General features: G+C 37.8%; 1 protein-coding gene and 1 pseudogene across 2 annotated transcripts in view; one reads left to right on the top strand and one right to left on the bottom strand.

Moving 5' to 3' along the window:
- TBCA (tubulin folding cofactor A) overlaps positions 1–22552 on the bottom strand; it is a 73541-nt gene extending 50989 nt beyond the window's left edge. The window contains exon 1 of the mRNA XM_082724827.1: positions 22315–22552. Coding sequence (XP_082580953.1) covers positions 22315–22367 — 53 coding nt within the window. The 5' untranslated portion in view covers positions 22368–22552. The remainder of the gene's footprint in view (positions 1–22314) is intronic.
- LOC309861695 (large ribosomal subunit protein uL23 pseudogene) lies at positions 15838–16569 on the top strand (annotated as a pseudogene). Its single transcript has one exon. The product of its transcript is annotated as a large ribosomal subunit protein uL23 pseudogene (transcript).
- Positions 22553–22762: the final 210 nt, after the last annotated feature.

The raw sequence follows: 22762 nt of genomic DNA, 5'->3' as shown, positions 1-22762 counted from the left end.
TATTCTGAAACTGGCCCTAAAATGCTTAGTTGGGTTTTTCAGGTCAATAAATCTAGCACTTTAAGTTTAACTATCAATTTCCCTTCATTTTACAGAGATATCTTTCATCTTTAGTCTCAAAAGTTGCTGTAAAATTTCTTGTTTCTTTGCAATTCATGACATAATTCATCCCAGTCTGGTGTTTCATCAATTTAACAGTTCTAATTGCCTTATTATCTGCTCTGGTGCAGTAGTAAAGCCTCTCAACATTTCATTTACCTTACCAACAAGAAAACCCCATATATCTCAGCCTTAAGGATATTACCTCTACCTCTTGGATGAGCAGAGGCATGAAGAACTTAAGCTCTCTGGAAAGCCAATATAATCTATCACTATTTAACTGTTTGTCAATGTTTATGCCTGTCTCAACTCACATTTAATGGGGCTTTTTATTGTTATTTTCCACTATAAAATTTTGAAGACACCTAAATGTCACTAATTCCCTTCCAAGTTTAGCATGTGTATTGCAATGCTACTTGGAGACACAGCGATATGATGCAAAGCACAGGCTTCGAAGTTAGGCAGACTAACATGCATTAAGTTCAAATCTTAGTTTTGACCTTTGCTATTTATATGGTCTTAAGTGAGTGACCTACCTCTTTGTGCCTCAGTTTCCTCATTAAAGCAGAAAGACCAAGTGCTCTAAAATAAGGTAGTGAATATAAAGTAAGACCACTTCGTGGTCCAATGCTGCATCATGCAGGTATCATGTCTTCCCATACCAAGGGCTCCCACTTGGTTGGGATTCTGCTTGTTTGACTGGCTAGTTTGAAAACAGGTTCTAGTCACCACCTACTTCTACACAGAAGTGTTCTCAAATGGCTAGTTTTAACCCATTAGTCAGAGTTGTAATCCATGACTCCCCAAATCAATTCAGTAGGTTGTGATAATCACTGTTTCAATGAAAGAAAGGAATGGAAATAACAGAGTGCTTCGTAAGTGGTAAAAATGGGACTATTTTGTTAAACTTTTATTTCAGGCGTGTGTGTGTGAGGGTTATGTATACCGTCACGATGTAAAATAAAACACATTTCTAAATCTGGGTTAGATCAGAGAAGTTTGAAATATACTCTGCAGAGAAGGCCAGTCATTTTCAGTTGGATCACTTCACCTCCTTGCCCATCTTGCCCAGGGAAATGTACTACTGAGACCAGTATTTCAGTATATTGAAGCTAAAAGGCCGACCAGCAATGTTCCTTTGCAGAATTATATATGTATGTGCTTGAAATTACCTGCAATGTTAATAAGACCAAAAAGAGGAAATGATACTTTAATTCTTCCCTTTGAAATATCTTTAACTACTAATAGCACCCATCTCTTATTTTTCTACTTTTGAAACATATCAGCAACTAAAATGTTCCCTAGAACCTAAAAATAATAATAATAAAGAAATTTATAATTAGAAACCCAGTTATCCAAATGAGTACGCCACATTTAAAATCTAAAACATATTCCATAACCACAACTGTTTCAGGAAAATACACTTATCATTTAGGGAGAATATTTGTCTCTTAAGTAGAGACAAATTAAAGAGGAGCTGGGGGAGAACCAATAAGGAAAGCTTTCCCCAGAAAGTGATATCAAGTTAGGATTTGAGGATTAAAAATTAGCAGAGCAAAGAAGAAGGAAAGGTTATGGTGACAGGAGCAGGGAGATAGCATTCTAGGTACTAAAAAAGAACACAAAAGTGAGACAATATGGTAAGTTGGTTTGAGAATTAAGTAAAGATATTCATGAATGTGGGGAAGAGTAGTAAGAGAAAGAGCTAATCAAGAGAGCAGGGCGAGCAGCATAACATCTTATAAGATCATACTAAAGAATTTGGATTATTCCTAAATGTATTAGACAGTCATACCTGAAGAGTGACATAATCATATTTTAGTTTAAAAAGACCACGGTGACTGTAATATGGAGAATAGTAAGGGGAATGACTAGGGCCAGGCAAACAAGGGAAGCCTATGATAGTAATCCAAGAGAAAGACAGTGGTGGCCTACTCAAGGGTGGTTATGGGGCGAATGGAAATGCAGATAAAGTTGAAAATTACAAACTGTGGTGCATGACGGATGTGGAAAGACAAAGGAGAGGGAGAAGCCAAAGGTAAAACTGGGCAGACAGTGGTGTGGCCGATAGTCCCACTGCCTGACATAAGGAATGCAAGAGAAAGAGTGTGGGAGAGGGAAAATATTAAATGACAGTAGTACCCCCTTATCCATGGGGGATAAGCTGCAAGACCCTTACCAGATGCCTGAAGCTGTGGGTACTACAGAGCCCTATGTATACTACGTTTTTTTCCCTAAACATACATACCTATGATAAAATTTAATTTATAAATTAGGCACAACAAGAGAGTAACAAAAAACAAAATAATATACTATAATAAAAGTTATGTGAATATGGTCTCTCTCTCAAAATATCTAATTGGACTGTACTCTTATACAGTATTGGATTCACTTCTTGTGATGTTGTGAGATGATAAAATGCTTACAGGAGGAGATGAAGTCAGGTAAATAATGTAGTCATTGCGACATAGCATTAGGCTACTACTGACCTTCTGATGATATGTTAGAAGTAGGATCTGGTTCCAAACCACAGCTGACTATGGGAAACTAAGACTGAAAATCGAGAAACCATGGACTGGCAGAGGCTGGGGGCAGAACTACTGCAGTACCTTTTAGTAGTACTTCATGTGGGAGTCATAAACAACTGAGGTCATAGGAATGGATGAAGCTGCTAACTGCAGTGTTCACAAAGTGAGAGGGGAAAGAGACTCAGGTAGACCCCTGAAAACATTTAAGAGAGGGTAAGCTACATCACTGAAAGAACTACATTTTTTTTTAATTGAGGTATAACTGACATATATTAGTTTCAGGTGTACAACATCAAGATTCCATATTTTTATATACTGCAAAATGATCACCACAATAAGTCTAGTTATCCATCACTATACATAAGTTACAATTTTTTCTTGTGATGGGACTTTTTTTTTTTTTTAAAGATTTTTACTTATTTATCTGACAGAAAGAGAGATCACAAGTAGGCAGAGAAGCAGACAGAGTCGGGGGAAAGCAGGTTCCCCGCTGAGCAGAGAGCCCAATGTGGGGCTCGATCCCAGGACCCTGAGACCATGACCTGGGCCCAAGGCAGAGCCCCAACCCACTGAGCCACTCAGGCACCCCTTGTGATAGCACTTTTATAGCTGTTTTATTCACCACTATATCCCTATCACTCAGACAATATCTGTCATATATTAGTGACTCAATCTGTTGCATAAATAACAAAGAAGAAAGCAAAAGTAGGACTGAGGAGGGGATAAGAGAATAGAAGGAAAACCAAAGGACTCCAGAATCACCATAGCAAAAAGAAAAAAGAAAGAAAGAAAAAAATTGGATTAAAATCTTTTAAGAAAGGGGAGAACAATTCTGTCAACTGCTGCTAGTAAATCAAGATAGACTATTATATACAATGGGTATTATATACAATGGGTAACCTTTGTTTCACTTCTCTTAGTAAGGAAAGATTACAACAGGTTAAGAACTAACTGACTGGGAAGGGAATGCCTGGGTTGCTCAGTCAGTGAGGTGTCTGCCTTTCAGCTCAGGTCTTGAGCCACAGGTCAGCCCACGTGGCTCTGCCCACACTGGGCTCCTTGCTCAGCAGGGAGCTTGAGCTCTCTCTCTGCTTGAGCTCTCTCTCTCTGATAAATAAATAAATAATATCTTAGGCAAAAAAAAGAACTGACTGAGAGTTGGGAACGTGCAACCTGTGAATATAGACATGGCTTTTGACAAGTCTGGATCCTAGGGAGGGAAATGAGATAAAGGTTTATACTGTTGATATTTTTAAGATGTTAGTGACTTTAAGGGCACTTGGGTGGCTCAGTCGTTAAGCTTCCACCTATTGATTCCTGCACAGGTCATGATTTCAAGGGTTGGTGAGATCAAGCCCTGTCACTCCCTTGAGCTCAGCTTGAAGAGCCTCTCCCTCTGCCCTTCTTCCTACTTACATCTCTTTTGTCCGCACTCTCCCTCGCCCCCCCCATACATAAATAAATGTTTAAGATGTTGCTGACTTCAGCATGCTTGAATACTGGTAAAGAGATCAAAGGCCAGAAAAGAGAAGAAACAAACGCACAGGGCAAGGAGGTGGGATGCAAAGCACAGGTAGAATATTGGCTTTAGACAAGAGTTCAGATCTTTGATTTTAAGAGGAAAGAATAAGGGAAGTAAGAGTGCAAACTGCAGTTAAATTTATAGGTTTGATGGTATGTGGGACACACACGAAGAGCATGTGATTCCCCCATTAGCCAGGGAAGACTTCAGGAAAGAAGTAAGGATCAAGAAGAGACATAGAAGGGAACGACTGGTCAGTATTATTCAGAGCAGTATACTAGGGAATGTTCTAGTCAAAGATAGCTGCACATTTAAATAAGGTCTGAGGAGAGACTTTATATTCAAAAATGGATATGTTTACCAAGCCCCAAAACAGAGTAGGGAAATTGGCTTGGGCCTAGATGTGGCCCTTGGCTCAATTTCATCTACCATTCAGGTTGCTGCTGATATAGTTCAGGAAGCAAATACTTTCTACCTTAGAGGTCACTCTAGTTATATCAATCAAAGGACTCTAAACAATTAAGTATTCAAATATTCAAAAAATTGTGAGTACGGATTCATCCACCAGTCACTTAGCTATGAAAGGCTTCTTAATGGTGCCTTGGCACCATCCTGGATTCTGGAAACTGCAAAGAGAATAAAGCAGTTTTGGCACTCTTAAGGAGCTTAGTCCTTTAACGTTACCTGAGGCCCATCACCCAAAGCAAGTAAAAGCAAGGAAGATTACTATCCCTTACTTATGTTCTATCCCTTACCTCCCTTTCTATTATGTTATGTATCTACCTGCAACATGTCTCTCACTCATTCCTCCCCTTCTTCTCCCTACCTTAATGTCCATAAAAGAAAGTGCAGAAAATTCTTAATACTTAATCTTACTGAACAATTTTTCACATTTTTAATATCTCTAATTAAAAATTAGGTAAGTTCAGTACTTTACATTCTGAAGAAAAGAAAAACCCAAGTTATTTTTGTAAAAGGCCCTCAATAATTTTTCTTTATATGTCAATGGTCTCCAAGAGAATACAGAAGATGTTTGGGGACTTAACATTAGAGGACTTAACTCAGTAACTACCCCCAAAATGTTCTAACTAAGTAACTACCCCAAAATGTTCATATAATATCATTTTAGTTTTGCTGAAATACAATTCTGAAAGTTTTTGCTGTGAAGATGGTATTCAGGATAAGTCACCATATTGGTGACTGAGTCTGACAACTGTCCAACATCTAATCTCAATGTCACTATTTGGTTCCTTCTTTTGTCCTCGTGTGTGAAAGAATGCCAGAAAATGGGGTGCCTGGTAGGCTCAGTTGGTTAAGTGTGTGTCTTCAGTTCAGGTCATGATCCCAGGGTCCTGGGATCGAGCCCCATACAGGGCTCCCTGCTCGGCAGGAAGCCTGCTTCTCCCTCTGCGGCTCACCCTGCTTGTGCACTCTCTCTCTCTTTGTCAAATAAATAAAAATTCTTTAAAAAGAACTGATAGTAAATATTACTTGCTTTTACAAATTTACTGGTAATATCTGCTCCAACGATAGTAAAACTGCATATGAAGAATTAACAGTTTTTGTCCATTTCATTCTCAAACAGGGAATTTCAGCCTTTAGAACCATCTCAAACTTGCCATTCTAGACCTGTTCAGTTTCTATTATTTCTAATATATGAAAACAACACTCCAGCTGAGTGGGACATTAAATTGGTGAATTTGATACTAATATGGAAAAATGAATTTATCTTAATTAATTTATTTTTTAGAGAGAGGATTGGGGACAGAGTGAGAGGGAAAGAGAGAATCTTAAGCAGATTCTATGCTCAGCACAGAACCTGACTCGGGGCTCCAACTTACAACCCTGAGATCCTGACCTCAGCTGACATCAACAGTCAGATACTTAACCGACTGAGCCATTCAGGTGTCCTTATTTCAACTTCATATAAAATATCTATTCCAGGATAAGGGAGATTGACTGGTATAACTTGATCTTAATCAAAAGACGAATGCCAGCAAAAAAAGCTACCATGCCTCAATATTACCTTCAATAATAAACTCAATTCTTAGACCTAAACCTGCTCTTCAGGTATTAACTTGGTAGTCATGATAACTTCACAAATTATATAACGCATCCTCAGTTAAATATTTTATTCCATTCCCCTCCCCCTGGTTTTGAAAAGGCCTGAGATATAATAGAAATGCACTTTGCATATAGGTCTCATTCATTTCTGTAGTCATAAAAATGTACCACCTGGACAAACTAGGCACTCTGCTTCTGTTTTTACTTTATTTATCAAAGCCCCTGCTCCAGTCAATATATTCAACATTTACTTACATCATGCAATCAGTTTCTTCAAAACAAAACTGTTCTACAACCACATCAAATCTCTATGAGCTTTCCAGCTGAAATTACTATGAAACACAAAACATAAAACATCCAAAAACTGTGTATTAATCTCTAAAGAACTGCTTTAAAAGCAATGCAAGCAAATAAAAATTTAAGTTACTACTGATTTGTAAGAAGCCAACATTAAAGTTTATTCACAACATTTTTAAAAGAAATTACACTTTTCAAATCCTCCCTTCTCATATATACATACCTATTATCTAGAGGTGACATCTTTAATTACACATGTTAATGGAAAAAACCAATTATATATAAATTATTATATATAACATACATATTATAAATTGTATATAAAATTATGAACATTTTATATATTATATATTTATATATAATATACAATATGTATTGTTTATATTTAATTATATAGATATATATAATTTCACTGACATAATACTACTGGAAATTTTCTGAAAAAATCTGGCCTTAATATGTAAATTATAAAAAATTTTTTTAAAACACCAAACCTAAGAATGAACATTTCCCATATTTATTACTGTCAATGAAAAATATATATTATTATTCATTCCTCCCAAATAACTTCTACAAAAAAGTTATAGTAATCAAAATATAATGTAAAGTTATTTCTTTATATTAAGAAATCAAAGACTACATGAAATCTAAACTTTCAGAGCAATTGCCTTTTCTCAAAAGTATTCTGGAAAATGCACTGAGTTGTAAGAATCAAATATACCAAGTGGCTTTAACAGTTCACTAATGTATCAAAAGCTTAGAAAACGAATATAAAGTGTTAGTCTTTCTTTAAAAGGCTAATGTCTATTAACAGCTTAAAACATGGCACAGTAGGGGGTTAATATACTGTTGTCTGAATCACTTTCATCAGTTTAAGTACCTATTAGTCCTTATTAGCAATGTGCTAGCAAGGTGGTATTGGTCTTTTAAAGTTTCTTTCTGCTGCTTCTTAGTCTGTTTGGCTAGAAAGAGTCTTTGGCAAGAGTGTCTGAAACATAAAGCTTAGATTTCTATTTTTCTTTAGATTTTAAATTTTCCAACTTTTAGGCATATATTTGAAAAATATAACCAAGACATGGAAACAACCGAAATGTCCAGTGACAGATGAAGAGATAAAGAAAATGTGCTGTATACAAGTTGGCCCTGAAATACAAAGGTTTGAACTGCATGGGTTCACTCATATGTTCACATAAAACATATATATATATTTTTAAAGATTTTATTTATTTATTTGACAGACAGAGACCACAAGTAGGCAGAGAGGCAGAGAGAGGGGGGGAAGCAGGTTCCCTGATGAGCAGAGAGCCCGATGTGGGGCTCGATCCCAGGACCCTTGAGATCATGGCTTGAGCCGAAGGCAGAGGCCTAACCCACTGAGCCACCCAGGCGCCCCCTCATATTTTTTTTGACTATAGTATAGTACTGTAAATGTACTTTCTCTTATGATTTCTTTTTTTTTTTTTTACGATTTTATTTATTTATTTGACAGAAAGAGAGAGATACAAGCAGGCAGAGCAGCAGAGGGAGAGGGAGAAGCCATTGAGCAGGGAGCCTGATGTGGGCGGGGCTCAATCCCAGGACGTTGGGATCATGACCTGAGCAGAAGGCCTAGGCTTAATCCACTGAGCCACCCAGGTGCCCCTTCCTTATGACTTCTTTTTTTTTTTTAAGATTTTATTTATTTATTTGACAGACTGCAAGTAGGCAGATAGGTAGGCAGAGAGAGAGGGGGGAAGCAGGCTCCCCACTGAGCTCTAGAGAGCCCGTTGTGGGGCTCAATCCCAGAATCCTGGGATCATGCATGACCCAAGCTGAAGGCAGAGGCTTTAACCCACTAAGCCACCCAGGCGCCCCTCCTTATGACTTCTTAAGTAACATTTTTTTTTTCTCTAACCTGTTATTTTAAGAATACAGTACATAATACATATACAATATATGTGTTAACTGACTGTTTATGTTATCAGTAAGGTTTCTGGTCAATAGTAGGCTATTAGTAAAGTTTTGGAGGAATAAAATTTGTAAGTGGATTTTCAACCCCTGGGGCAAATAATAGATCATATGTTAATTAAAAAGGAAGGAAATCCTGCCACTTGCAATACATAAATGGGCACTGATGGCATCATGCTCCATGAAATAAGCCAGAGAAAGGGAAAATGTTGTATGATTTCACTTTTATGTGGAATCTAAAAAAAACCAAATTCACAGAAACAGAGAACAAACTGGTGGTTGCCAGAAATAAGGGTGGGGAGTACAGGTAAAGGTAGCCAAAAAGTAAAAACTCCCATTTATAAATAAGTTCTGGGGATGTAATGTACAGGATGGATGGTGACATACATTTACCATCAAAGTACTGTATTATATATCAAAAGTTGCTAAAAGAGTAATCTTAAAAATTATGTGAGGTGACTGATATTAACTAAACTTACTGTGGTAGTCATTTTGCTATACACACACACATATATATCAAATAATTATGTTGTGCACCTTGGACTAAAACAATGTTATATGTAAGATATATCTTAATAAAAAAGTGGAAAAAAAAAAAACAAAAGAATTAACACAGTAACATATGAAAGGTCATTTAGAAGGTAATATTGTTGGCCATCTTTAGCCTTGGCTCCTGCTCAACCCACTATCAAGTGGGTTTTCAGGACTCACCTGCAAGCTTCCCCTCACTCTGCAGGCATTCAATAGTGAATGCAGTGTCCTGGAAATGGACAACTTTCCAAAGGATCTTTCAAAAGAACCTCTCCTTTCTACCAGGTTAAAAAACCCTGGGTTGCCAGAGGCATATACAGTATTCTCCACAAAGAAGAAAGGGGTGATTAAGCATGTGGTTGGGGTCTGAAGCTTCATACCTCCTTTATCTGTGGAGATGCTTGTTGAAAAAAATAATCAAAATAGTTTAATTTTTCTATAAATTGAAAAATAAAAACAGTATTAGAATAAAACTAAGGCCTACCAAGCTTTGGAGAGGATGTGGATCAACAAAAGGAACTCTCATATAATGCAGCTGAGAAGGTAAAATGGTATAACTGCTTTGGAAAACAGTTTGGCATGATTTTACAAAGAAGAACATTCATATACCTGTCACCTAACAATTCCATTTCTGGAAAGATATCCTAGAAAAGCTCTTATATATCATTACCAAAGACATGAACTAGAATGCACCTAGAAACACAGTAATGGGAACAATCCAAATGCCCACTAATAGAAGAATGGATAAATAAACTGTGATAGTATCAGACAATGAAATAATACACAACAGTCAAAACAAATGTATTACATATAAATGTAAAAATATGGACAATCTTAACATAACATAAAATTAAAAAATAACTAAACAACAGAACTCCTTACCAATATACAAATGATAAAATTATATAAAAATAAAATTATATAAAATTATATAAAATAAAAAATAAAATAAAAAAACAAGATGAACTCACCAGCCACTGGTGACTAATTACATACACATCTAGCCCCTTTCTCCTCCCAGAGGTCAGGGGATGGGACTAGAAGTTCTAACCCTGTAATCAGGGTTCCCTGGCAACAACCCCAACCTTCATTTAATTACCTAGGGGCTTTCCAAAAATCATCTTAATACAAAGAAAGATCTTTATTGCTCTCTTCATTTAGGAAATTCCAAGAGTTTTAGGAGTTCTGTGTCTGGAATGGAAAGGGAGACCAAACATACATTTATTTTTATAAATCACACTATCACAAGACCCCAAGGAGCTTTTATTTATATGTATCATATCTATTAATACTTATTAAAATAAAAATTAACAATTTTTTTAAGTTTTAAAGATTTTTTAAAATGTATTTACTTCACTTAACAAATGTTTTACATTTTTGCAAATTTTTAAAATGTCTGTACTAATAGAAGCATCTAGATTTTCACATCTTCTGCATTCAATCTGTCCCACTATCACATACCATATAGCCTTTGGAAAACCGTACTGTAAAACTGTGAGCAAATAAAAGTGAAAAAGGTAAATAATGTCTCAGCATTACTACGAAAATAACTTTCACCTTGTAGACACACTGAAAGTGTGTCAGGGACTCCACGGGACTCCTAGACCATACTTTGGAAACCACTAGTCTAGTGAATTCAACAGATAATGTATTTTTAGTACTATCTTACTAAAAGCTACAAAGTTCTTTAAGAACACAGACAGGGAAACACAAACTTCAGAAACATGCAGGGAAACTTCTACTGAGGTGATTATCATCTGATGTGAGCCTCAAGCCCAAATCCTTACAAATTAACACCGTAAGAACTGTACGCTCTCCCTCCTACTTTTTGGTGTGTCTCCTACCTGTCTCCTCTTCTGTCTCACTTGGTTGCTATTCCTGAAACGAGTCACACTTGCTCCCTTTTTCAAGCCTATGTATTTACTGTTTCTTCAGTCTGAAAGACTTTTCCCTCGTATTTATCCCAAGGCTGTTCTTGCCACACCTGGCCATCCTGAAGGTTAAAGGAAAGCTGTATCTCCAGACACCTATAATCCACTCAGGGTCCACAATCCTTGGAAAAGTCTGCCTTACACTGTTATATATGTGCACTAACAGCTATAATTAACATAGCATATGATAGCACTATTCGTAAAAGTGAAAAATGATGGAAAAGAAACCTAAATATCCATCAAGCCTAAAACGAAAAAGAAAAACCACTAGTGCAAAAGAATGAATTAGAGCTAATATTCCAACATTAAGTCTCAAAAGCAGTAACATTATGCACAAAAAACCTAAATGTTCATCAACTTGATAATGAAAAAACCACCAGCACACGACATAAGACAATGAATTAGAGCTACATGTTTCAACATGAGTCTCAAAAACAGTAACATTAATGTGCATGGAAAGTAATAAAAGATTCCTAGAGTTAAATAGGAATATTTAGTAGGTATGAATATTTATAAATTTATGAATAGCTATACTATTTACAATGTAAAACTTCTTCATTTATATTTTGATAGGTAACACATGATTTAAAATTATAAGAATTTTCTCCCATTCTTGTCCTCCCTCCAGCTATACAGCTTTCCTCCCAAGAGACAACCCATATGATTAGTTTCCTGGGTATCCTTCCAGATATATTTTGGTATATAATGTTCACAGGACATACTATAATATGGCTTATGTTTCTCCAATATAAATTAAGTTTAAAATATACATGGAAATGATACAGTCAAATTCAGAATAAAAATCAGGTAAAGATGGAGAGGAACTGACTTAGAAAGGGGCATTCGAATGTACCTATAGTGTTTCGTTTCAGGTTTATTTTGTTTTCTCCAGATTTTTTTTTTATACATAAAATAATTATTGTTCAGGGTGCCTGTATAAAATTATTTATTTATACAATAAATAATTATTGTTCAGTCGGTCCTGGGTCCCAGGGTCCTGGGATGGAGTCCAGCATTAGGCTCCCTGCTCAGTGGGGAGCCTACTTCTCCTTTTCCCTCTGATGCTCCTCCTGCTTATACTCTCTGTCGAATAAATGAGTGAAATCTTTAAAAAAAGGAAAAAGAAAAAAGAGAAAAGAAAAAAAAAGAAATGAGGTTTTTTTAAAAAAATAATTATTTTTCTGCATAAAAGAAAACAGGTGAAGAGGATCAGATTTGAGAAGGTAATTAGTTTGGTGTTAGATGGAGTGAAATCAGATGGAATGAAAACAGATTAAGTGAAAATTAAAATAAGGGCATTCCTTCAATACTTTAAAATGACTCTAAAGTTCAGGATAAAGCTAGAGACCAGGGATTTATATAAAGGGATACTTGGAAATTCTAAGAATAAATATTCAGATACACGTACACTGCATAACTTAACAACACAGATTCCTTAAGGACGGAACCCAAAACTTTGATAGATTCTCTAGAATACTACCTACTGCTTATAATAAGATTTCAATTTACCTATAACCCTCCTATTTTTCTTTGATTTCAAAAAAACCCCTGGAATGGGTGAGCCTATTTTTGTAAGTAACTTAACGGACGGTAACACATATAGACACACACCTTCCACTATTAAAATCAAAGAGAGAGGGGCACCTGGGTGGCTCAGTGGGTTAAGCCTCTGCCTTCAGCTCAGGTCATGATCTCGGGGTTCTGGGATTGAGCCCAGCATCAGGCTCTCTGCTAAGCAGGGAGCCTGGTCCCCTACTCCTCTGTCTGCCTCTCTGCCTACTTATGTTCTCTCTCTGTCAAATAAATAAATAAAAACTTAAAAAAAAAAAAGATCAAAGAGAGACAGTGTTCTGGTTAGTTCTAGGTACACTACAAAATCTTTCTTGATTGAACTTTAATAATTAAAATTCTTCTGTAATAGTCTCCAACATAGCTTAAAAATGCTGTAAACAAATCCTTGATATAAATCATTTTCTAGGGTGCCTGGGTGGTTCAGTTGGCTAAGCTGAGCCTTCAGCTCTGGTCATGATTCCAGAGTCCTGAGATCAAGTCCCGGATCAGGATACCTGCTCAGCAGGGAATCTGCTTATCGCTCTGACCCTCACCCCCTCATACACACACTCTCTCTCTCAAATAAATAAATAAAATCTAAATAAATAAATAAATAATTTTCTGATCTTGTTTCTCTAATAAAAGTACTATCCTGACAAGTCTTTGAAGGAGGCAATTTGTTGTTGCTCCTAAAGTTTAAAGTATTCATCAACTTTCTCCATCTCTCATGGTTATAAAGCAAACCTTTTCCAGATTCTTGAGCTGTTCCCCCGCATATAACTGACCTCTTCTCTAGTTTCCTCCATTCCTTAACTCATCTGATAAGTATGTATTAAATGCCTACTTTGTGAAAAACAATGTGTTAGACACCATCCCTCTGGTCCCCAAAAAGGTGACCAAAAAAAAAAAAAAAAAAAAACCCGTACGGTCTTAAGAAAACCTTTGCATATCATGACATAATGCAGAATCCTTACAATTTAACATTCTAGGTCTGGAGATCAAAAATTATAATGCTGTATCAGTTATCTAGGTGGAAATACATTTCAGCAGACTTACAGGCTTTCCAAAAACAGAGTACAGATATTTTTCAGGCAATGGATGCCATATTAAAAGCAGAATATTTTGTACTGTTCAGAACCTGAGGGATGCAGTTGAAAAGTAGATGACTTAAAAAAAAAAAAAAAAAAAAAGGAGATGCCTACTTGTTCTGATAACCTTTATAGACAAACTCTGAGTTAGAGCATATGTATATACATAAGACTCCCTAAGATACTTCTTTAGCACAAGTTAAAGGATCTCAGTGACAACAACAAACAGGGAAGTTGGTAAAAAACCAGAGAGGGGCGCCTGGGTGGCTTAGTGGGTTAAAGCCTCTGTCTTCGGCTCAGGTCATGATCTCAGGGTCCTGGAATCAAGCCCTGCGTAGGGCTCTCTGCTCAGCAGGGACACTGCTTCCCCCCCACCCCGCCTGCCTCTCTGCCTACTTGTGATCTCTGTCACTCTCTCTGTCAAATAAATAAATAAATAAATAAATAAATAAAAACAACAACAACAAAAAAACCAGAGATAAAATCTTGGGGTGCCTGGGTGATGCAGTCTAAGCTTAGGCCTCAGGCTCTTGATTCAGCACAGGTTTGTGATCTCAGAGTCCTGAGATTAAGCCCTGCATCAGGCTCTGTGCTCAATGTGGAGTCGGCTTGGGATTTTTATACTCTCTCCCTTAGCCCCTCTCCACTATGCAAGCTCCCTCTCTATCAAATAAAACAAATAAACAAACAAACAAAAAACCAACACACAAAAATAAAAACCAAAGATAAAGGAGGGTTTGGAAATTACTATAATCTAGCATTAGAATTTTAAGAATGTCGCTCTTTGGTCTCAGCCACAAAAAAAGAGCTGAGGAAGGAGATTTCATCATTTGGAAAGTATAGCAGTAAGATACCCATGTTGTGCCCCAGCTGTGGCTCTAGGCTTACCACCTTTGGAAGTCAAGCTGTGGCAAATGTGGCTATCTTAGTCAAGTGGAAGAGAAAGTAATACTGGAGCACCAAGGTTAAGTGATGAAATCCCACTGGGACTGGTTGAATACGGTACCTAAAAATTGTACACCAAAGATTCAGGCACAGATCTGTGAAGGAACAACACCTAAACCCAAGATGGCAGCTGCTGCAGCATCCAGTTCATCTTAAAGATTTCAACAATTATGGGGCGCCTGGGTGGCTCAGTGGTTAAAGCCTCTGCCTTCGGCTCAGGTCATGATCCCAGAGTCCTGGGATCAAGCCCCGAATCGGGCTCTCTGCTCAGCAGGGAGCCTGCTTCCTCCTCTCTCTCTCTGCCTGCCTCTCTACCTACTTGTGATCTCTGTTAAATAAATAAAATCTTAAAAAAAAAAAAAGATTTCAACAATTAGTTATAAAATAAATGTTCTGGTTAGAAGAAGAGGAAGAGGAGGAGGAGGAGAGGTAATAATGTCTTTTGATAGTTGTGGTGAATCATTTATACATTTTAGAATAACAGCCTCTCAAAAACTCCCTTGACCACTCTTCCCTACAATAAACTTTACAGAAGTGCACTAAGAGTGAAACTGGCTTTGTTACATTGTGTTAGTAATATTGATACAGTATTTTTTAAACTGTTAAAAAGAAAAGGTCTCTGATATAAACAGATTTTTAGGGGAAATAGGGCATCACTGCCTCAGCAGTTTACAGAAAGATGGCCATTACGAAGTCCTACAGCTGACTCAAAAACACAAGCTTCATATTCCTCCCTTCTCTCTCTGCAGCCAATCAGTGAACATAACAAACAACTAAAAAGCTCATTTTTGTCACAAGTTAAAAGAAAGCAAGTTTCACAGTCTCTCTGGGGATCAGATCATTCATCTTTATGTCCTATATCCACATTGTTTATGTATCTACAGAATGGTGGTAATGATAATAATGACCACAGTTAACATAATTAAACATTTACTACCAGAGTTTTGGGCCAAATACTTTTACATGATTACCTTATTTAATTCTCCTAATGACAATATGAGAAAGGTATTGTCACTAACCCATTTTTCAGCTAAGAAAACTGTGGCTTTTAAAGGTTAAATAACTTGCCTAGGGTTCCATATGTAGTATGTATTAAGTGGAGCCTGGGATTCTATTTGTTTAACTCAAACTGTAACAATAAATAGCTATAGTAACTATTATACTGTCATACTGTAATTGATTCAAGGGCTCCCTACTGCTTATTGTATCAAAAAATCCTTACAGAATAAGGTTCCATTCATTCATTTGTTCAATGGAAAGACTTCTGTTGAGTACTTATTAAGTGCCAACACTTAACACTTAACACTAAGTGACTGAAGATGTCAGTTCTGAGTGAAGTTGCTAAATAAATGACTTCTGGATCAGTCATATGACTGATGTTATTTAAAAATAATCTCTAGGGGTGCCTGGTGGCTCACTGGGTTAAGCATCCAACTCTTGGTTTTAGCTCAGGTCATGATCTCAGTGTGGTGAGCTGCACACTCAGCGTGGAGTCTGCTTGAGACTCTCTCTTCCCTCTGCTCGCTTGCTCTCTATAATTTTTTTTTAAATTTCTCCTAAAAAAACAACAAAATAAAAATCAGCTCCACCCTTTTATGAAGATGGTGCTGAAAGCTAAGAAGGAAGCCCCTGTTCTTCCCAAAGCTGAAACCAAAGCAAAGGCTTTGAAGGCCAAGAAAGCAGGCATCCATAGTCACCAAAAAAAGATCCATCAGTATGTACCTATGTTCCAACAACCCAAGCAAGACTCTGCATCTCCGAAGGCAGCCCAAATATCCTCAAAAGAGTACCCCCAGGAGAAACAAGCTTGATCACTATGCCATCATCAAGCTCCCCTAACTACTGAGTCAGCCATGAAGAAAACAGAAGACAACACCACATTTGTGTTCACTGTGAATGTCAAGGCCAACAAGCACCAGATCAAACAGGCTATGAAGAAGCTCTATGACATTGATGTGGCCAAGGTCAACACCCTGATCAGGCCTGATGGAGAGAAGAAGGCATATGTTCGAATGGCTCCCGACTATGATGCTTTGGATGTTGCCAACAAAATTGGGATCATCTAAACTGAGTCCAGTTGGCTAAATCTAAATAAAATTTTTTTCACCATAAATTAAAAAAAAACTCAGCTCTATTTGGGTAAATAAAACAGCATCATTATAGGAAATGGAACCCTGGAATAAACAGATCACACATCCAAGCATTTATATTCTAAGGATTGTGGACTAGTTATTATTAACAAAATTTTCCAACTTTGCTCTGCTACAGATTTTCAAAATTTTCTACCAAACAAAAAATGCAATGAAAACACACTCACATGCTCACGTGCACAGACACACACACACACACACACACACAGGTCAAAAGATCATTTACTTACACATTCAACTCACAGAATAATATAGCTTGTGTTGGGAAAACCATGGTCATGAGTGGCCTTAAATAACTCCCTTTCCAGCTTGAAGAGACATCTGGTTGCCAGCTGTGTAGCTTCTAAAAGTCACTGCTTGCCAAGTAGTTGGCAGAAGGTGGTGAAGAGCTGACCACCTGCAATCCATTTTGACACTGCCTTTGACCATCGCTTTGGAGAACTGAATACATTACAAAAATTCCAAAAGGAGTTGGCTAAATTTCAAGGCAGGAAGTTGGCCATTTTGGCTGAACTTACTTTAACTCAAATCAAAGGGGTATGATGTGGGAGAAGAGAAGATAAAAAAACTACTAAAGCTTACAGGAAATTTTCAGGGCATATCCTAAACCTCTGTCCACCATACTTCTATCCATCTTTATAAGAAGTATATAAACAACTAAAGCTACAGGGGAAAAACTGTAACTATGTCTTTGCAAATATATGTATCATTCCTATTTTTCACTTTTATGTCAGAACAATAAATGTATTCAGTATATACATACAATGTATATCAATAGAGTATATTATATGCATTATATATGAATATATATTTAATAACATGGAAATTTTCCTTTTATGTTGTTGTTATGTCTGCTGTACACAGTATATATATCATAAACAACTGTATATCAGAGGTAAAGGTATAAACATTTGGGAAGATGCCACAGTTTGGGAAAGGTACTTGCTTTAAAAAAAAAAAAAAATCAATACAATTTCCCCACTGATTCATGATGTAAAATTCTATAATCAAGGCTTGTAGATTTGTAATTATGGTATGTCAGCTACATTTAAACAAGAGTGTTAAAAGATTGTTAAAGTTAAACTAACACAATTGCAGTGTGAATTGTCCTAGTCTCATTCTAATCTACTGGTGTCACTTTCATTTAATCAGAGGAAAACTATGGGCCAATGTCAGTGCTATTTCCAATGCCCTAACATTCTTTGTTCACGCTGGATTTTAAACCACTACCAATCTAAAATGGTTATGAAAAGATATATTTAAGAAAGTATTTTTAATCACTTAATTCACTCACCAGTGGGCTAATTTAGCAAGCTTTACTGAAAATAACTTGGCTTTAAGGTTATTAAATAAACTTCATGTTAAATGCATGACAACAGTTTGTTTTTGTAAAAGTATTTCTTGTATTTACCATAAATCTAGTAAAAAATACTTCTTTTATAAACACAAATCTTACTTGGGAATTTATGGTAGACACAGATCATTGAGCTGAAATACCGTATCAACATTTAAAACATTGAGCCTCTATTTTCTTCTACTTTAATGAAAGTTATTTTCTAAATCACTAACAATTTAAACTGATACAGAAAACTACTCCGGCAAGGATTCATATTTACAGGACACAGTTAAGTTTTAATTTAAGTAAGGTACTACATTCAATTCACAGTTGTATTATCAGCAAAGAGCCTTCAAATAAATCATGGCACACAGAACAGTGCTATGTTAGCTAGTTACAGAAGTACTAATACAAATCACCCTGCTTTGACTGACTTTCCCAGTGTTAGCATCAAAAAAATTCTACGTCTTAGAAACCCCTCAACCCCAGGTAAATTGGAACAACTGATGCCACCAAATATATATTTTATATATATATATATATATATTATATATATATATATAATATATATATATTTTAAGGGAGTGGGAGGATTATATAATATATATATATTATATATATATTTTTTAAGGGAGTGGGAGGATTTTCAGTTATGCACTGGAGAAAATAAAAATTGAAGAAGTATTTGCTAACTCCCTCCTAGGGCTTCTACATTAGCTGTGACCCAATGACAGATACCAGTAGGTCTAGCAATCTGCCTGAAACACAGATCTGTAACTTTAAAAAGCACCTGCCAGACCCGAACCCACCAGTACTCATTAAATAATGACTCACATGTGAACAAAGGCTGCTGCTTGAAGAAACTGCACACATCTCTCACAGCCATAATTAGCTCTGGAAAAACAATCCTGTTACTGGGAAGGGGATATTTAAGGAGTTCTCAAGAGGTTCAGTACAAGTTAGCCCCATTGCTGTCCAACTCTTACAAACCATTCCTAGTAACTGGACTCTTCTTTTGTTTCTAGGGTTCTAATCTCTCTCAAATTCTATTTCCAGCAATCAGATCGTTTCCCTTTGTTACCATATGAGATAACTAAGTTTCTTTAGGTCTAGGGTACCATAAGGCTTCTGCCTGTTTCTGCAAGGCCTTCCCTAAAACCCTTAGAACTTGCTTCTAGGGGTGGCTCAGTGGGTTAAGCCTCGGCCTTCAGCTCAGGTCATGATCTCAGGGTCCTGGGATTGAGCCCCACATTGAGCTCTCTGCTCAGCGGGGAGCCTGCTTCCCCTCTCTCTCTACCTGCCTCTCTGCCTACTTATCTCTCCCTCTCTGGGAGAAATAAATAAAATCTTTAAAAAAAAAAAAAAAAAGAAAGAAAGAAAAGAAAAGAAACTTGCTTCTACTTTGCTAACATGGCTGCCATCACTGGATTGCCTTCACCATTTTGCCAACACACTGAAACTCTCCTATTTCATTCATTGATTTCTCTGTTGCCAAATACATCATCTACTTACTGCCTATTTCCATACTTTAGTAACTTTCCACCTCTCTACTCAGATTTCTTACTAAAACCCACTATGGGGAACTTCTGGATCACCTGAAGTATTCTAGCAGATTGATTAGACACTAAACTCTAAGAATTCACCCTCCCTAGGAGAGCCACCGATACTTAACTCTAGGACTAATAACTAGAATATAATTCTAATGGTTCTCAACTCCTGGAGAGAAAAACTGAAGTAACTGGAGACAGGAATGATGACTTTAAATGTCCTCTTTCAAATAGAACTTAGGACTTCTGAAGGGAAATGAGGCTATGGGAAATTAACATCTGGCTAGAAAAAAAGGTGCTGAGAATAGATATTGGGTTTTAGACCACTGCTTTAAAAAAACCATTGAATTTGTTCACAAAACATGTCTGAATCATAAAACTACTCAAGAAGTCTCTGTCTCTGAAACTAAATTTGGAGGAGAGAAATGCATAACTTTGAAGGCCTTATTATTATGAAAAATTTTAAACATATACAGAGAAGAACAATGAAGCCCATAATTATTCCACCCTAACAATTATTAATATGTTCCTGCTGTATCTGTGTTACCTACTTTTTTCTTTGCTGAAGTAAAATGTGTAATTTTAAAAATAGGACACTAAGACAAAAGATGGAAAAAGTCATAGTAAAATAACTTTCCAGCAAAAAATAACAGAAGAGAGACAGGGAACAGTATTTATGGATTTAGATGGTTGTCTACTAAGGTAAAATATAAATAATAAACAGTTAAAATAGAAGTTTTAGGTTTTCTAAAGAATTTATCTTTTAGTACAACTGGGGAAGCTCTACACTCAACTGTCATTAGAAAAACTACAAAAAAAAAAATCTGTAGTAGACATTTCCAGTAATTTATAAACAATTTGAGTAAATACGTAAATTTTAAGTAAATAGTAAATTACAAAGGGGTTTCACAAAAACGATAAATTTTTTGTACTGAAGTATGAAGAATCAAAATTAAAGTTTGAGAATGCTCTACTACTGAAATAAATTGAAAACTAAACTTTATTCCATACGCACTTGATAATTTTTGAAAGCCAAAAAATTTAGATTACTATTTAAATGGGTGTGTTTTTTCTAGAATATGTATTATAATCATATAACTACTAGAACTAATTTTATAAACTAGTGTAGACCATTAGGATGAGAAAGGACAAGATCATACAGGTAATTAACGGAAAACTACCATTAGAAGTCATTTCTCATGACTTTTGGCCTATGCTGGTACTTCTGGCAAATAGAGTTACTAAAACGACATAAACAAAATCTAGCAAAAGTGAACAACAGAATTCTAGGATGAGTGATAGTGCAAATTATTTATATTTTCAATTATACATGTCAATTTCCCTCCTACTTCACATATCTTTAAGAATACTCTTTTAGAGCATTGCAGTTTAAGCAGTTGTAGATCAGAAACTTTGGATCTTTTTCCCTGTTCTGCCATTAACTAGCACAAGTTTAGTTTTTCTACTTTAACTTCATTAAACCTGAGCTTCTCATTTGTAAAACACGTACGCAAACAATATTATTAAGTTAACATTTACTAGCCACTTGCTATTTGCCACATATTGTGTTAAACAGCATAGCAGGCACTGCTTCCAACAGGTGCATGAGGTGGCTACTAATTCCATTGTACAGATGGGGCAACTGCGCCACGGCGCAATGTAAGGCATTCAACAATACATAATAAATGGCAGAATCAAAATTTGAACCCAAACAGTCTCACTTGAGAAAAGGCTGTGCATTTAAGTACTATTCATAGAGTCTTCCTACTGCCGTAACAATAAAGCTTCTAGCCAAGAACAGTGCAATCCTGTGTCAAGCCTCAGAGGCAGTATCTCAGTAAGTGAATTTATTTTTCCCTTTGCCTGTCCTTCCTCCGGTGGAAATACCAACAAAGGGAGGAAAGGTAGGCAAAGAGGAAGAAGCCAAACGGCTAGGACCAGACAATTTATTTCTACTGCAAGATAACCTGCTTCTTCTGGGGGCTGTTTATTTTTTTTCCCGAGAATGCCCCATCCAAAAGTTTGATTTCACGGGTCTGAACCATAAAAGTCTAGTAAGTTACTGAAGTGTCTAACAGCACTCAGAATTACGGCTGATTACAGGACCGGCCTACCCAGGATAGTTATTTAAACAGCATCCCACAAGCTCCGGGGCGAGCTTCGGGGAAGCTGACGGGGGAGAGTTAGGCCACACAAGTTTGATGAGTGTGCTGGAAGTTCTCAGAGACTGGGAGTCCCGCCTGCCATGTTAGATCACAGGGCCGCAACAAGGCCTCCTTTCTGACTAGGGCCCGGATTTCGGCGTCCCCTCTAAAGTTTAGAACGGGCTTGCGCTTCCACCTGAGCGCTGGTAATGAACTGATCCGCCTCCCCCCAGTCCAGCTGGGCAGGGAGACCCGCGGTGCGCGCACACCGGAGGCAGGACCCCAAACCGCGTCCTCTCCGCCTCCGGGCCACCGCCCCTCCAGCTCCCCGGCCGCCGTTCCCGGGTCTCCCCAACGGCCCGCGCCCGAGGGGCGGGGCGCGCCGACCCTCACCGCCCAACCGCTAGGTCTGTCCTGGAGAAAGGCAAGGGAGGGGCGTGTCCCGGCCCGCGGACTCAGGCTCCGACGCTTCCCTTACTGCGTCCCCACCCTAGCCCCGCGGGCCGCCGAGACCCAGGTGAGGCCTGGAGTCCGTAGCCCGCTTCGGGCCTGCGGAGGCTCCGCCCAACCTCTCGGGCCGCCATAAGGCTAAGGAGACGAGGCGCTGGCGTGTGCGCCGCTCACGGCTCCTTACCGCTTCACCACGCCGGTTTTGATCTTGATCTGCCTCACGCGAGGATCGGCCATGATCCCTCGAGCGCCGCGGAAAGGAGGGGTGGAGAGCTAGGGTAACCGTGGAGAAAGACGGCGCGTAGGAGGTGGTACTGTCGGCGTAGTTGCCGCGACCTCGCGCGCATGCGCAGACCCCGGCGCGGCCCTGCTGCGGGCCACACCGATGGGCGGGGTCGAGGCGGGTGGATCGCGGGCCTGGGGATGGTCACTCTCTGCACCTGCTGTCCTCGGCTTCCACCCACTTTCCCGCTCGTGGAACCTGTCCTCGTCTCGCTTGGACAGCCTTCCTTTTAGTGTTTGAACAGCCTTTCTTTTAGTGTGGACACAAGTTACACTTTCCCCGGTCTCCACAGCCTGGGCGTTGTGGGAAACTTCAGTATCTTCTCCGGTAGATTGGTTGGCCATGACAT

Source organism: Mustela nivalis (assembly GCF_964662115.1).
Source record: "Mustela nivalis genome assembly, chromosome: 3".
NCBI lineage: Eukaryota > Metazoa > Chordata > Mammalia > Carnivora > Mustelidae > Mustela > Mustela nivalis.
The sequence above is the reverse complement of the archived record's forward strand: the minus strand, read 5'-3'. Positions and strand labels throughout refer to the sequence as shown.